General features: G+C 39.9%; 1 protein-coding gene across 1 annotated transcript; it reads left to right on the plus strand.

The window, feature by feature from the left end:
- The first annotated feature begins 530 nt into the window (after window positions 1–530).
- rfx6 (regulatory factor X, 6) lies at window positions 531–17,646 on the plus strand. Its single transcript, XM_034899712.1, has 20 exons — window positions 531–721; window positions 1,856–2,015; window positions 2,862–2,985; window positions 3,554–3,615; window positions 4,192–4,269; window positions 4,716–4,743; window positions 5,293–5,400; window positions 5,677–5,754; window positions 5,855–5,968; window positions 7,512–7,561; window positions 7,883–8,042; window positions 8,140–8,284; window positions 8,960–9,069; window positions 9,187–9,304; window positions 11,017–11,139; window positions 11,935–12,141; window positions 12,680–12,989; window positions 13,892–14,262; window positions 15,726–15,926; window positions 17,171–17,646. The coding sequence occupies exons 1-20, from the start codon at window positions 565–567 to the stop codon at window positions 17,347–17,349; spliced, it is 2,883 nt and encodes a 960-aa protein (XP_034755603.1). The 5' UTR covers window positions 531–564; the 3' UTR covers window positions 17,350–17,646.
- Window positions 17,647–17,974: the final 328 nt, after the last annotated feature.

Below are 17,974 nucleotides of genomic sequence, written 5' to 3' on the forward strand. Positions count from 1 at the left end.
CCCTGCCACACAATAATGTTAACCCAGTCTGGGTTAATTCAAACTGGACATAGTTAAGTTTTCAAAACACGTGAAAGCAAAATGAACAATTGGTTCACATGGGCTAGATATGTAACATGGTGCTGTAGAAAAGGCCCACTGAGTGTGGGAGGCAGGATGGATGGAGGAACAGATGGATCAGGGCTTCTCTGTTAATCATTAATAACCTGGATTAGCCCCAGTCTTCTGTAAATATGATGAATGCAAGGCTTCATTACCTCTGCCCCCCCCTACAGCTCGGCTTCATTAGTCTTAGGCTGCTCAGCACGTCAGGGTCATCAACTGCAGCTTGTTCCACTTTTCTTTGGTTTCTCATTGGTTGGATGAAAAATATCGGACGTGGTGTTTGTAATCTTTTTCTTTTTTAAATCTTTTTCTGGATTTGTGTGAACGTTTGACTGTCAAACGAGCTGCAGTGGACTTATTTTTTTATATGTATATATATATATATATATTTTTTTTTACAGCATGTTGACTTAAGTGTTCATCTTTGTCTTCGGTTGATTTATCGATTTTTGTGTGACTATGCCGATGAAACGCAGCAGTGAGAGTTCAGCCAGGCATGAAGTGTTCCTCATTCACTCTCTAACCAAGACTCTGTGCAGCTCACCAGAAGAAACACACACAGAGTTCAACGGACAGACACACTTTCACCAAGAGGATGATTCTGGGATTAAATCAGGTAATGAAACAACACTTCTCGATCTATTATTGCTGTGGGAAGTTCAGATCACTGTTACTGTTTTGTGTCAGTGTCTTCTTCATCGTTAACTTCTCCTGTTAGAAATCTCCACTCAACCATCCCTTTAAATGGGATTTTTGTTGTTTTCTGTGCTTACATTTCAAATCTGCTGCTCAGTTAAAAAAAAATGAAATGGCCCAAATTGACCACATGGTGGTGCTACAACAACAAGATCCCAGTTATTTTCTGTATATACTTTCTTTGTCCCACATATGTGAATAAAGTGGATGATGAAGATACATAAACATTAGGAAAAGATGTATTTTGAACATGACTAAAAAGTAAGTAAAATATGAGCAATCAGGGGGAAAAAATCCACCAGATATCATGATCGTCTTTAAATTCACATGTAAAATGCAGAACAAGTTATTATTTTGATTCATTTTGTGGCTCAACATGAAACCTAATTTCTACAGTTTTCACCGTGCTTTTTAATGCTGAATTTCATTTATCTCGCAAAAATAATAACTTTTCCTCAGGTTTTAACAATCTTCCTAAAGTATCCATCTATCTATCTATCTATCTATCTATCTATCTATCTATCTATCTATCTATCTATCTATCTATCTATCTATCTATCTATCTGTCTGTCTGTCTGTCTGTCTGTCTGTCTGTCTGTCTGTCTCTCTGTCTGTCTGTCTCTCTGTCTGTCTCTCTGTCTGTCTGTCTGTCTGTCTGTCTGTCTGTCTGTCTGTCTGTCTGTCTCTCTGTCTGTCTGTCTCTCTGTCTGTCTGTCTGTCTGTCTGTCTGTCTGTCTGTCTGTCTGTCTGTCTGTCTATTGTCAAACTGCAATGCATCATGCTGGATAAAAAAGAAGAAACACTGAAACTGAAATAAATTTTAAAAATAAAACCTGCAATGTTCCTTTGCAGAACTTATTCAAGATTTGGGCACATATTCAAGGTTATTGACTGAAATGATGCTAGAGGGGAAGAAGTCCACTTTCTGTCTCTTGTGGACAGGATATGCCAAGACCACTATCTGTGTCAGCCATACTGAAAAAAGTCAAGTTATGTGGAAAACACACCCCTCTCTCTCTCGTGAGCTACTATATTTGTCTGTGTGTTTTCTCAGAAGCAGAGGACAGTAATGAGACGCCGTCCTCTGAGGAAGACCAAGACCTGGTGGACTTTAACCCGGACCTGACCCTCAAACCGAGCCTCTCCTCCTCCAGGAAGACCATCAGTCAGATCATCAAGGACAAGAAGAAGCAGACACAACTCACTCTGCAGTGGTAAAGGCACTTATCCATATTTATAGGTGTGTGTGTGTTGGCTATTCCTGCACAATATGAGGAAAATATGTGAAATATTACTTTTGCTGTTCTCAGTTTTCTATTAATACAAAAACTGCTTTTTAAATTAAAAAAACAAATGGAAAACATTCCCAGCATTCTTCTTCCAGCATGGTCCAACTGAACTAAATAGAAAAGGACTGTTGCATTATTAAGAGCAGTTTCTTACAGATATTTCCTTCTAACTAACACAAAAATAAACCTTTTGTGTGGCTGGGTTAGCTCAGTTGGTGGAGCAGGTGTACACATATAGAGGTTTAGTCCTCAGTGCAGTGGCCGTAGGTTCGACTCCAACCTGCGGCCCTTTCTGAATGTCCTTTCCCCTTTCATGTCTTCATCTGTCCTGTGGAAATAAAGGCTTGAATAGCTGAAAAATGATCTTAAAAAAGAACTTTTTTATCATTAAAAACTTCCTTCGTCAATCGTTCAAAATGCTGATGGGGGTTGGTAGAACTTTCGGGTAGTCTGAGTTGAGGTTATTAGTTAACTTAAAGCAGTTTTGAGACATTTCCAGGCTCTGCAAAGACTTTCTCCTCATTACAAAACATACTTTGGCTGCAACATTAAGCTTCCAGATGTTTTTTTTATACACCTTTCCTACATTGTACTATGTGTACGTGACAACGTTTTCTTTTTTTAACGCTGTATTCATCTGTTCAGTAAACCTGATTCTAATGTGACGGATTTCAATTGTGTCCCTCTAATATGTAAAAACAAAAAACTGGGTGTGTTTTATCATTCAGTGTACATTTGCTGTATTTTTTTAACTGATGTACATCTCAACAGGCTGGAAGAAAATTACATTGTGTGTGAAGGAGTGTGTCTGCCTCGATGTATCCTCTACGCTCACTACCTGGACTTCTGCAGGAAGGAGAAGCTAGAGCCGGCCTGTGCAGCTACATTTGGAAAGGTGTGCGTGTGTGTGTGTGTGTGTGCGTGTGCGTGTGTGCGTGTGTGCGTGTGTGCGTGTGTGCATGTGTGTGTGTGTGTGTGTGTGTGTGTGTGTAAATAGAAAGCCAGAAAACATCAGAAGCCGATAACTAAGATCTGGAAACATATTTCATCATAGTTTGTTAGTTTTAGGGAACAAATTAAAATTGTATAGATTACATCATCAGTAAGGACAGAAAAAAGGTCTTATGCATGACAGTATCAAGACAATCATTTTGGGTTTCCCTTTCCCTCCAATATTATTATCAACATAATAAAGACAACTTGACTCGGTCCTGACCTAAAGCCATATTTGGCAAGACCAGTCAGAGTCCAAATACTAGTGAGTCCGAGACAAGTCCGAGACCATAGAAAAACGGTCTCGAGTCCGGACTGGAGTCCAAGACCGGACTCGAGTCCTACAGCCCTGATTACAACCATTACATAATGTTTATGACGGTACTGTAGAATCCTAATATTGATCCAAAGACAATGATCTGATGATGGACCAGGTCTAACCAGAACTTTCTACTTCCTTTTCTCATCAGACGATCCGACAGAAGTTTCCTCTTCTAACAACAAGAAGACTGGGGACCAGAGGACACTCCAAGTAATGCAGAAATTGCAGAAAACTTCTGTCTTAACCCTTGTGTTGTCTTCCCGTCGACCGTGCAACTTTTTGTCAATGTTATAGCGTTTGAAGAAAAAACTATCGATGAAAGAACTTTGAAGAAGGTGATAAACGTCAAAAAAGTGACAAAAATGTGAAAAACAAACAGTGACAAATGTCAAAAAACTTACAAATATGTGAAAAAGTGACAAACATTAAAATATATATGTTTTTCTGTGTCAAAATTGAACCCATTTAATTTTTTTAAAGTTTTAGTCACTTTTTTTCAATGGTCTTTCATAAAAAAAAAAATTTTAATGCCATAAAATTGAAGAAAACATCCAGATTTAAAGAGAGCAGTGGGCTGATCGTTTATTTTACTTGTTGTGTGGAACAATCCGCGTTTTATTTCTGAAATCTTAGTTAAAAGACACAATTTTCTTCTCCATAATGGTCCAAATCTGATCCGAGGACAGCACAAGGGTTAATATGAATTTTGGCAAAACGTTTCTCATGTAACTGACAACTCCAAAATGTTGTCATATTTAATGATGTCAATATCTTGGCTTTATACAGATATCATTACTATGGAATTGGCATCAAAGAGAGCAGCGCTTACTATCACTCTGTGTATTCTGGAAAAGGTTTGACTAGGTAACTTAACATTTAACAGGATTTATTTATGCACATAACACTGTATCTCCATGTTTTTTGGTTGTTGATGATTTTATTTTAGCTTTTTAATGCAGCATTATTGCACAGTGGTTGTATTTTTTCTGTTCTGTTCTCAATCTTTGCAGATGACACTCATACTGTCTGTTGAATTTTTACAACTCATGTTAAATACTCAGTCCGTCTGTTTGGTCCATCTAGAATAAACCCCAAAATGTACTGTATTAGACAAATTACATGCAACCTTGAACGTAAAAACACATATTAATAGGAAAATTGTCAACTCAAAATCACGTTGTGCTGTAGAATTTATATTCAAAATATTTGCATTTGTGTTTTTATTTTATTTTTACTTTTTAATGATCTCATGTCAAAACCCAATGTATTTATATTTTCAAATAATACATTTTTTTCCTTTTTAATTGCAGATTTTCCGGAAGCAAGCTCAAGAATGAGGTAAGAGAAAAGCGCAACTCTCACTTAAGGAGTAACTCTTCACCAGGCTTTCCTGCCCTCTCTGGTTGAAAGATGTCACTGGGAATTTGTGAATTGGGAGTGTTTAAATGTCCCCAAATAAACAACATTCATCCAAAGACAAATGAGAGAACAATAGAGTTTTGGATCTGCTGTAAAAGATAGTTTATTTTAGAAATATCCTCTTGTATATCTGTAACTGCACTCAACAACAATGTCACAGAATCTTGGGGTACACTTGTACATCACAACTGGAGGTCTGCCAAAAAACCTCCTTCAGAGGCCCGCTAAGTTAAATCAATTCAATCCAATTTTATTTATATAGCGCCAAATCAGAACAACAGTTATCTCATTGCGCTTTCCACAAAGAGCAGGTCTAGATTAGTCTAGGTCAAGTCTCTATGATGTTATTTACAGAAACCCACAATTCCCACCAAGAGCAAGCACTAGGCCACAGTTACTCTTTAAATAAACTCGTGTCAAGATCAACTAAAGGAAAAAGGGACATGATGACATTGTTATTTCTTTCAGGGAGGCTTCACCAGAAAGTATTCTTTGAGCTCTAAAACTGGCACGTTGCTCCCAGACTTCCCCAACGCTCAGCATCTTCTGCTGCAGGGAAACATCTCTAGAGAAAAGGTTGGTGATGCATAGTGATTCACTTTGAGGTATGGGTAAATTCTGTATTTACCGTGAACAAACAAGAAGCTTGGCAGTGTTGATCTACCTGCTGCGTTGTTGTTGAAAAGGCATAATCTTAATTTTGACATACATAAAATGCTAGATGTCGCAAATGTATTTACTCTTAACAAAATTACATTGACAGTAGTTGTTTAATGGGCTGGCTGCTACTGATTTTATTATAGTTTTTTGTGTGAATTAATTTAATGTCAGATCTTCACTGTGTCTTTGCAGGTGGACACTCTGATCATGATGTATAAAACACACTGCCAGTGTATCTTGGACAATGCCATTAATATCAACTTTGAGGAGGTGATTACTGTCACACGAGAGAATTGTATTGTTCTTACGGAAGAGAGTAAAATCCGCCTCCATTAACACTAGATATGACTCTTCAAATGTTTTCTTTCAGATCCAGAATTTTCTGCTCCATTTCTGGCAGGGAATGCCCGACCATCTGTTGCCGCTGCTGGAAAACCCCGTTATAGTGGACATCTTCTGCTTCTGTGACTCAATCCTCTATAAGGTTGTTAGGAAACACTGTTACAGGATATTTATTTCTGCAGTATAATGGCAGGAATGCACAGTTCCAAATGTGTAGACATGTATGTCGTAAGTTCCTGTTTTGTTTCACATGAAGTCTCAGGTATGATTTAATGAGCACATTATTAAAACAAAATTAACAGATTTCATCACATGGCATATATTTTGGTTAATTGTGAAATAGGGATGCTCATGAGTGTACTTGGTACCAGAGCACCATAGGCCGAAGGTCAATGATCGATTTTATGAACGTTTCATCTAAACTGAGGCTACATGTTTTGGACACTCGGGTGAAGAGAGGGGTAGAGCTGTCAACTGATGACCATCTGGTGGTGAGTTGGGTCAGGGCCTGAGGGAAGACTCTGGACAGACCTGGTAAGCCCAAACGGATGCTGCGGGTAAATTGGAACGTCTAGAGGAGGCCCCTGTTTCATGCATCCCTGTGGAGGCTGGGGATGTTGAACCTGAGTGGACTATGTTCAAAGTTTCCATTGCTGAAACTGCGGTGGAGAGCTGTGGTCTTGGAGTCTCAGGTGCCTCAAAGGGCGGAACCCACAAACACCGTGGTGGGCATCGGTGGTAAGGGAATCCGTCCGAATGAAGAAGGAGTCTTTCCGGGCTATGCTATCCCAGAGGGATCCAGAGGCAGTTGCAAGGTACCAAAGGGCCCCAAGGGCTGCATGCTCTGCCTTGAAAGAGGCAAAGCAGCGGGTGTGGGAGAAGTTTGGAGAAGACATGGAGAAGGACTATCGGTTGGCACAGAGGTGCTTCTGGAAAACGCCACCTCAGGAGGGGGAAGCGAGGAATTATCCAAGCTGGGTACAGGAAGGACGGGACGCTGTTGGCCTCAGCTGAGGAGGTAATAGAGCGGTGGAAGGAGCACTTTGAGGAACTCCTAAATCCAGATATCACGCCCTCTATGGTAGAGGCAGAACTGGAGGAGGATGGGGGATTGTTGTTAAATTCCCTGGTGGAAGTTGCTGAGGTAGTCAAACAACTCCACAGTGGCAAAGCCCCAGGGATTGATGAGATCCGTCCAGAAATGCTGAAAGCTCTGGGTGAGGAGGGGCTGTCTTGGTTGACACGCCTCTTCAACATTGCGCGGAGGCCTGTGCTCCATCGATGGGAGGGGAGAGGGAAAGCTGCAAGAAGAGGTATCACTCGCATTAAAATCTGGCGTTTTTTTTTTTTAATTCTGCCTTCTGCAGCTTTAACATATTAGTTAAAAAATGTCATGCCTGCTGCCCTGGTATTTGAAGACTTTTTTTTTGCAAGTGTAAAGGTGAATGTTCAATTCCCCCTCTCCCTGAGCCAAGTGTCTTAAGCAAGAAAAATCTTTTCTTTTACCATCACCGTGGTAACTTATATAACATCTTACCGGTAGAAGAGTGAGATCCTCTCTGACTCACTGATAAGATAGCTGATAACATCAAGCGTGCTTTGGGTCTGGCAAAGCAAGACTACTGATAAGATTACTATCAGGATTAACAGTGTACACTCTAATAATGTATTTATTATTGTCTCAGGTTTTAACAGATGTTCTGATTCCAGCTACAATGCAGGAGATGCCTGAAAGGTTTGTGACTTCATCTGCACTCCATGTGTTGTTGTCAAATGAATTGCTGGTGCAAGCAAGTAAAAAATTAAATAAAACCCTCATAAAACCCTCCCCTGTCCTGGAAACAGACAAGCATGTTGGAAGGGATTTTCCCTATTGTCAAAAAGCTTTAGCCCCGTTTTGGCCATCATTGCCATCAGTTATACTTCAACCCACTTTATTCACTGTAGAGAAAAGTCTTATGTGAAACAAAAGCAGTTATTTTGATCTACAATGAGAAAGAAAAGCTTTGATTCAATATTTAATTGGGAATCCATCTTTATAAATGTTATTCATCAGTCTGTTGGCAGATATCCGCAACTTTGCCAAACACTGGGAGCATTGGCTGGCCTCCTCCCTGGAGAACCTCCCAGAATGCCTTGCAGCCAAGAAACTCCCTATAGCACGCCACTTTGTTTCCTCCCTGAAAAGACAGACATCGTTCCTACATCTGGCACAGGTACGTTTACTGAACAACAGAATAGACTCTAGAGATTTTTCATTACTTTACTGTGTCGAAATAAACGTGAGAATGATTTCTGAGGCCTTTTTTCCAGATAGCCCGTCCGGCGCTGTTTGACCAGGCAGTAGTCACCAGCATGGTGTTGGATATCGACAGCGTGGATCTCAGCAGCATCAGCTCACAGCCTCTGCTCAGCATAAACGCCACTGGAGTCCAGGATCCAGACATTTACTCTGAGTGTAAGACAGCTGCTGGACAGTGGTGGAAGAAGTTCTCAGATCATTTACTCAAGTGAAAAAGTAGGACCACTGCAAAGGGAGAATACTCTGTCAAAAGGAAAAGTGCTGCATTTAAAATCTTACATAACTGCACAAAAGTATTAGCATCAAAATATACTTCAAGGACTAAAATCTAAGTATTTATTATCCATTTATTCATTCATGCACTCATTCATTCATTCGTTCATTCACTCACTCATTCATTCATTCCATCTTTATTTACCCTCGAGAGATCATTGAGGGGCGACCCTTATTTTCAGTGTCATCAAGTCAGATTACAAAGAAAAAAACCGAGAAAATACAGTCATAAGAAATATGGAAAGACAATAAAACATTCTGAATGGGAAAATATAGTTTACATTACCAAACTAGGATGCAACAGAAAGTACAACTATGTCAAGAAGAAACAAGTATGTTTGCAGTTATTCAAACCCCGATTTTTTAATTGTCCAAGAGGCACAAATGAGTTGATTTTGAGACGCTGTAATTATGCAAAATATTCAGAATAATATACATCACTAGATTATAAATAATAATGCATTAATGCATTAATCAGCAGCTGTTTCTGTTCTACTAAACAGGCGAGACCCTGCTGAATATATAGTAAAGCAACTTGTCTCTTCTTTTTTATTCCAGATGACTCCATCAATGTCTTTCAGGAGCTGAAGGAGCTGCTGAGGAAGAACGCCACAGTGGAGTCCTTCATCGAGTGGCTGGACTCGGTCGTGGAGCATAAAGTCATCAAGGTAACAGCTGCTCCATTCGGCTTTGTGGAGGACAAAGCCGCGGAGACAACTCCTATTTGTCCTGCTTAATGTCCTGTTGTGCCACCAAGCGGTCTTTTCTTTTCTGTCTCTGACCAGCCCGGGAAACAGAGCGGTCGATCTTTGAAGAAGCGAGCTCAGGATTTCCTCCTCAGGTGGAGTTTCTTTGGTGCCAGAGTGATGCACAACCTGACGCTCAACAACGCCTCCAGCTTTGGTAAGAACATTTTTAAAGTAACAAATCCTTAACATGCCATGCATGTAGGTCTGTTTCCTTGAGAGAGACATGCTCTCTTCTGCAGGAAGACTGTAATTAGACTCACACAGTTACACATATTCATACATGAAGTTGCAGTGGTCCTGATTCAGTGATTTATATACTATACTGTAACACTGTAGTGATTTAACAGACATTTATTTTATTGCAAATCTTTGAGATGAATACTAATTAATAAACGTCCTGAGTACTTCTTCCAGCAGTGTTACCCAGTGCAATAACTGTCACAATTTATTCAATGAATTTTCAGACCTTTGATTTAGATTTTCATCTTGCATGCCATCCGATCAGATCAGAGCAAACATAACTTAAACTGATGAATCCTGAAATCACAATATAATGTGTAACCTAACCTTTAACTCAAAGATACCAAAAGCAACAGGATTTAGGGGAACTATGGTCTAACTGGTGCTAACAAAACTGTTAACCCTCCTGTTGTCCTTGGATCAAATTTGACCCCTAAACAAAAAAAGGAGTGTATATCTAAAATATGAGTTTCTTTTTAACCAAATTACCACAAGAAATGGATTGGATTCCTTACAACGCTCTTTGCAAATACAATTGATCACTTTCATTCAATTACTAGTCAAAATAATTCATAATTTCTGCTTTTTTTAACTCAAATATTAGGTATACTTCTATATAAATGAGGGTTATTGACCATGAATTCCAAACAGTAGTGCACAACTAGTAAGGTGGTGTTATTAAAAACTAAAAAAAAGTCTGAAAAAGGGACGAAAATGTCACATTTTTGTCAGTTTTTGACCTGGGGGGACAACACCAGGGTTAACCAGGCGACATTTAAACACAATTTATAAACGCTGCATACTGAACAAAAAGGCATCATGGTGACTATTGTTTGCCGAATTATTAACTGTCACCCAGCAAATTAATTTTGTGTTCCTTTCATCTACATCATTCCGTGCATACACACAGACACACACACACACACACACACACACACACACACACACACACTCTAACACACACACACGGCTAAAATGAGCCAGATTGGAGCAGATTGTTACAATAGCGCCATAAATTTAAATGGCCAGGCTGGCCTTGATTAAACAAAGTCTTATCTGCGGGTCGCATGCTCTCTGTTCAAACACACGCACACACAGAGAAAACGTGTGTGGGTGAATCAACACTGACCATTTGGTCTAAAGAGTCCCAGTGGAGCTCAAACACACACAGACGGGTTTTAAAGCTGCGGCCCTGCAGGTCAAACAAAGACCAGCTTGATGCAAAGGTCAAGCTGTTGATGAAGAAGAAGATACACTGACGTAGTCAAGTGACTCTGGAAATTTGACATTAGATTAGATTAGATTATACTTTATTCATCCCACAACGGGGACATTTTGTTATTACAGCAGCAGCATTTTCTTCAATAACAGCAAAAAACAAAAACACACAAACAAGTAAACACACAAGAAATACAGGCAAACAATAGACAATGATTATATGGTAGACTGAAAGTCAGCAAAATGGCGTCAAATAAAGGTAGTTTAAAGTGCGGTTGCCATGATACAAGAAACAATATTGCAGTGTAAGTGACGTTAAAATCATATCTGCATAAACAAAGCCTTGCCTCATAATTTTAGGTGTAATTCCCTCTTTTGTTTTTCATTTGTATTTTTCGACATTGACAGGTTCCTTCCATCTGATCAGGATGCTGTTAGACGAATACATCCTGTTGGCTCTGGAGACTCAGTTCAACAACGACAAGGAGCAGGACCTGCAGAACCTGCTGGACAAATACATGAAAAATGCAGGTATCAAGCATCAGACAGAGGCTGAAGTTTAGCTGCCGACATAAGTAGACATACGTAAGCTCAACCCAAATCTACTGCAGGTCTAAAGTCAGGGACATAGTGAAACCACTTTACAGAGGTTACAAACGTTGTAGGATTACAATTATTCTATTTTTATGGCACTTTAAAAATGTGCAACATGTCATAATGGGATTAATAAAAAATACATAAAACCAAGAAAATGCAGTCAATGAAATATAATTAAATATAGGATAATGTAACAATGACAAAACTATCATTGTTGTTATGTATAATATTGTTGTTATAATTGAATGGAAATCCTTCTACATCATAGTATCATAATGATTATCTTTTGTTATATATACATATATTATATAGTATATATACAGTATATACAGTACATACTATATATACATACATATTCATGTTAGAATATACAGTACATTAGGAAAATAAGCAAATACCATGATGAGTGTAGTTTTACATAAGGCATAGAGATACATTAAAACAGCATTTAATTTAACACATAGTTGAAAAGAAATGTCACAAAAATAGACAAAAAAGAACAAAAGTGAACCAATTTTCTGTGCATTTACAGTGCAGTAATAAACATCTCTCAAATATAGTAAAGGAAATAAAAGTGCAGGGAAAAGGGCTCAGGAAAATAAATTTGGGGTTTGATTGTAATTTAATTTACTGGAAAAAAATCAACCAATAATGGTAAATTAACATTAACATAACTTTTACTGACTTTTGTTATTTTTAAAGATGTGATATTAACTTTGTTACTTTCAGATGCGAGTAAAGCAGCATTCATGGCCTCGCCCAGTTCCTGCTTTCTAGCCAATCGCAACAAGGCCAGTGCTGCCATTGACCAATCAGTGAAGAATGAGTCTCTGGTGGAACACGCCTACATGTCTCTGTCCACCAATCAGCAGCAAAGTCTGGAAACAAGCACTGTCATCTACCAGGGGACAGAGTCTGCTGGGTTCATAGTGTCAGGTAAAAGCAACAAATGTCCTATCATATACACCAATGTGATTGGTGCAGCTGGCCTCTGGCCCCGCCTATATCAGATGCACCGATGTGATTGGTGCAGCTGGCCTCTGGCCCCGCCTACATCAGATGCACCGATGTGATTGGTGTAGCTCAGCTACAAGGGCATAGTTAATGAGCAGCATTACTCAATGCCAGAGGAACTCACTGAGAACATTCAAATTGTGCTCTCTCAGGTCTTAATGTTCCTACGTCCATGCAATGCTACCTCTAATGCTCTTTTTTATTATTCATGGTGTTGTAGTTCTTTCTTTCGCCAAGTCCAAATATAATTTAGCTATATTATCTTTATTATTATTATCTAGTGACTTTGCGCAGCATCGCTTACTGCACCTTTTAAAGATATGGACCATTAAAAACCCAGGATCAGGAGCAGAAAGACGCTAAAATGCTGGAGAGTATGTTGATTAGTGCATCTTTAAATAAAACGATCCTGTAAAGTGAACACTAACGGCCCCTGTGTGTTTTCCTTATTCCCGCTCAGGTGGTCAGATGGACTTCTCTCAGGTAAGCGGGCCCCTCATGACGCCCCCCATCTCTCCAGCAGGGTTAGTGCACAGAGGCTCCGTCATCAACCAGGGACCCATGACGGGGAGACCCTTGACTACCACTCCTTCCTCATCCACCTGCTCCTCCTCCTCTTCCTCCTGCCTGTCCTCTCTCAGCACCATGACCCAGCTCAACCCCTGCTCTTCATACCCGGAGACCCTGTACCACTGCTTACCTCAGACCAGCTCTAGTTACTTCCATCCAGCCAGCGGTTCCTCAGGCTCAAACTACCAGCCTGCTCTCAGGTCAGTTAGGCTACTTTCCAGACAATTCAGAGTGGTAACTGACATTTTATTACAAGATCCAGTCCTGTCTCTGATGGACATGGTCCATATGATGTCCATATGATGGACAGTATGGACTGATGATGTTTTTCTTGTGGTTATCTTCCTTGTCTTGCTTTGCTAGACCTTCCTCCACAGCACTGCGGAGGAGGCTCTGGCTAGTCCATATTGTATTCTGGGATGGGGGGTAAAACATGCTCTGGTTTATTGGCATTTTTTTTCAACCAATCACAATCGTCTTGGGCCGTGCGGGAAGGAAGTTGTTTTGGTGGAACATGTGTACAATCAAAAGTTGTGTTAGTCAGGTGAGAGAAAACTCAGATTGGACGAACAGTCTAGCCAGCTTTCTGCAGAGACCTGAGGACCATGGTCCCCAGAAATCCACCGGAGTTTAGATTCCAACATAAAGAAAGCAGAAGGAAACAGACAAATCGGCAAAAAGACACGCATACGGTGCCAGAAGTGAACGTCAATGTCAAGGATACTGGACAATCTTACTTGGTTCATTTTATCAGATTATTATGAGATGGTAAATCATGGATATTTACATTTTTCAGTAAAATATGGTCATAAAGTCTGGTTTCCTCTGGAAACTGGTGGCATTCTATTAAATTGTATTATTATTAATTAATATAAAGGTCTATTCTACTGAATTTTGCCTATAAAAATGAAACAGTTTTGTTGAATAATATTTTAAACTCTGGCTACAAACCCACGCAAACACAGGGAGAACATACAAACTCCACACAGAAAGGCCCAGAACGACCTGGATCCGAACCAAGAACCTTCTTGCTGTGAGGAAGACCTGCCACTGTGCTGCCTTTGCCTAATAAGTATGAAGATTTGTTCAATCTGTTTTTCAGACCTCCGAATCAGAGTCAGTGTCTGGCTTCGGTTCAGTCTCAGGCCTCATCGCTGGCCTACCATCTCTCCCGGTACCCATCCTTCAATGACCAACACCTGACTAAAGACGTCTTCTTCAGCCATCATCCCCCGTCAGCCCATCACTCATCTAACGGCAACAACTGTTCCCTGGCACCTTACGGCTCTGCGCTGCGACCCACATCCAGCTACAGTTCAGGCTCAGATCCGGTTCAGACTGAGCAGAGACTAGACGCTCAGACAGCAGCTCAGATTCTGGACTCAGCAGAGGGGTTTGGCTTCGTGGGGGCTGGACTGAACCCTACGGGCGGGGGGTGTCAGGGACAGACGTACTCTGCTGCAGGACACAGCGGTAAGGAAGACTCAGACTCTTTATACCCACATACCCACTCTGGCATTGATGTGGAAATTAGACTTCTCTTTTTAATCCTTTTAGCCTCACTCCCGCAAGGAAATGGAAATTTCCAGCAGTAGTTTTTTGCAAGAAAATAATACCGTAAAAATACAGTGTAGAGAGAGAGAGAGAGAATAACAATAATCACAGAAATAATTATAGCAATAAAACATTAGGCTATAAATGGACATTTACCATAAATTATCAGTTAGGAGCAGTTCAAGGTATTTATGTTAAATTAGCCTCTCAAACTTTCCCCACCCACAGAATTTAATTTTTTTAAAGACAATTTTTTTGTGATGCCACGTGCTGTGTCAGCTTATTTTGTGGCTTCAGTAAGAGTCAGGAGAAGTAGATTATGTACTCAAGAAAAAACTAAGTTCACCAAACACTACCAATGCAGACTGAGGAAAAAATAATGCATTTTTCTCCATATTCCCAAATCAGTCAACATGTCAACATGGAGAAAACTCTAACTCCCAACAAAACATGTCCCAGTTTTCATGCTACAGTACTACAGCATTACACTGTTAGCTCAGCAACCAACAGACAAACACAAAATACTGTATCGAGGACAGATCACAATTAGAGTAAAAAAACAAACAACAACAAAAAAAATCGGAAAATACTGTACAGACAATACTAGACTTACCTGCTGCATTTCTATAGTGCTTAAACCTGATTGGTGTGTCTACAATTAAGCAATCATGTGTTTGCGTACTTGATGGCTGTCTTTCGCAGATTGGCTCATAGGTGTGTACTTTGGAAATGCAAGGAAGTGACACCATGACATACCTCTATGTCTAATGTATACCAGTATGTACACACTGTAAACAACGGCTGTGATATCTCCACTTATTTCCTTTAGATTTCACAGTAACACTACTGTATATGATTTGTACAGTAGAATACTGTAAAGTTACATTAAAACCTTGTCAACATGACAACATCACAGTGGTCTTATTATTACAGTTGAAATCACAGTAGTCAAAGCATTGCTGTAAAAAAATCACAATACAGCCACTACAATACTGTAAATAGTAAAGTAAACTACTGTATTTTTACTTTTTAATCTTATGTTGTATTGAATTGTTTTGTATTTTCCAATGAATACATAAAATACTTTAAATGGAAGTACAGTACCTTTACTGTAAAAAGAATTCACAGTAGCTTGTTGCCAGTAAGTTACTGTAAATTTTACATAAAATGTCTTACAGTGTAGTGTTTTGTAGATCGCTGTGTGTATTAATTTTCAAAAACTATGAGGCTGACATTGTGCTTATAGTCGTGCACATCTGGGCCAATATCTTGCTCCTTGGGTGTAAGGTTTTGATAATTGTTTAGTACTTTTGATTTCAGTATGTAAGCAAACGGCAAAAACTGTAAGAGTAACTCAATGCCAACATTTCCTCCTGTGGCAGGTTACTATGGCAATAGCAGTTACCTGGACACCCAGCGCATGGCATCCCTGGTTGATCAGCATGTGTCTGTCATCAGCACCGTCGGCAGTCTGCGCCCGTTTCCTTCAACATACTCTGAAGTCCACGATCCGCTCAACATCCTGGATGAACCGGGAAGGAAAACAACGGGAGCATATTTCACTGAGGCCGAAACCGGAGCAGGTAAACGCGTAAATGAAGGCAAAAGTAAAACAAGTCCGTAAAAAGACCAGGGGTCTCATTTATAAAACTGTAGGCCTATGTAGGATCTTTACTTAATGTGTACGTATGCCCAAAAGCCCCCAAAAATCTGTCAACAATGTTCCCTTTGTGAGTCACAGATTATCCACAAGTGCTAGTATGTGAATCAGCCTCTTATTCCACCTGCAAACTCCCATTTTTAACATTAAATAGTCAATGCAAAGCACCTCGTGAATGCTTATCATCACATCAGTGATGATGGCAGTTGTTCTTTGTGACGCAGAATCATGACGACTTGCAGGGAAAAAGCAAAAAACCTCTCAGACGTTCAGGAATTGCTCTAAATCACAATATATTCCGACGTGTTCTTGCACAGTGAAGGCAATATGGCACTTAGGGACATCTTGGGGATGCAGTAGCTCCTTTAGTAGGGAGTTGGGTTGGAAACAGCAGTGTCGTTGGTTCAAGTCCCCATACAAACCAAAGTACGGAGTGTGGATTGATAGCTTGAGAGATCACCTCCTGGTGCTCTTGAGCAAGGGACTGTACCCCCCAACCGCTCAGAGCGCTAGGGGGGGGGGGGTTGGCAGCCCAACCCCCCCCCCCCCGGCATCCCTCCATTTGTGCATGAATACGTCCTGAGCATGTGTGTGCATTTCAGGCCTGTGTGTAGTGATTACTAATAGAGTGTAAATTGTAATTTCACCACTGGGGCTCAATAAACATATTAATTAATATTATACCAGACCTACAGGTATTTGATACGATTTAACCTGTCCTAAACAAATTTTGATTTAAGACTTGAGTTCTGACTTTACAAGGTGTTAATGGAACAATTATCACTTAATACAAGCACAAATAACACTGCTGGATTTGATCTTCATTATAATGTGGATGAAATGGAGAGAAAAAACGTGTGTGAGGCATCAATATTTGAAAATAGTAAGAGTGTAATTGTTATTCCCACGTTTACTTTCTGCAGTCTGACATCAGTTCACCACCTCACCATCTGTGTACGCACAGGTCAGAGCTTTGTGGAGGACTCGCACATTCTCCCGTCTAGTTTGTTTTTTATAAATCACAACCTTTGCTTGGGAAGTGGCGCACGCACATTTTCAGCCCCTTTTTGTGCGTAAACCACGTTTATAAAACAGACTCAGAGATGTGAAATACATCTTAATTGTAAAGCAATTAAATCTCATGCATTTCTGTTTTTTCCTCCTCAGATCATTCCCTTCCTACGTCAGGATCTGCTCCTTGCATGTTTGGAGTTTCTTCTCTGTTCACTTCCCAGGATGCATTGCTCTCTCAGCAACGTGTGCCATCATCGTCAGAGGTGCAGGACCTGGTGTCTTCGCTGCCTCCCATTAACACCGTCTTCATGGGAGCAGGAGGAGTACAATGACGGCAGAAAGCACAAACTTCTACTGTAGAACCTTCCTGATGTTTGGACTCCAGTTCCCATCAGATGCAGAATGTATGCACCCAGCCAAATTTAGACCAAGAACATTCAAACTGTAAGGTACAGTATGAACGTGGAGCCAGGACACTCTTGCATAAAGACATATACACAGACTGTATAAAGAAGGAACACCTGCATGACACCTGCCAGTTGTTTTTATCCCCTACTGTATTATAAACCAGATGGAGAGGAGCAAAAGAAAAAATATTTATTCATTTTAAAATGTGGATTTTTAATTTAAAAACAGCAGTCATCCTCTTACAGATATCTATCTCATATCCACAACTGTGTTTTTGATCTCAAACCTTTGTTTCTAAATGACCTAACCTTTTGTTTGAAAATGGTTGTAAATTAATAAAAGTTAGACAGAATTCTGTTCTATATTTATTGACAATGTAAGGGGATTGATGTGGACTCTATATACTCAGCTATTTACTTTAAAGGCAAGACTTGGTGCTGAGTTTAAGTAGTCAGATGGGCGGCTATCAATGGCGCAAGATTAAATGGTTATAAATAACTTCTAAAATTTGCTAATAGAAAAGTCATAGTATAGTATGACAAAAAAGTC

This window comes from Etheostoma cragini, chromosome 18, assembly GCF_013103735.1.
Source record: "Etheostoma cragini isolate CJK2018 chromosome 18, CSU_Ecrag_1.0, whole genome shotgun sequence".
Classification (NCBI taxonomy): domain Eukaryota; kingdom Metazoa; phylum Chordata; class Actinopteri; order Perciformes; family Percidae; genus Etheostoma; species Etheostoma cragini.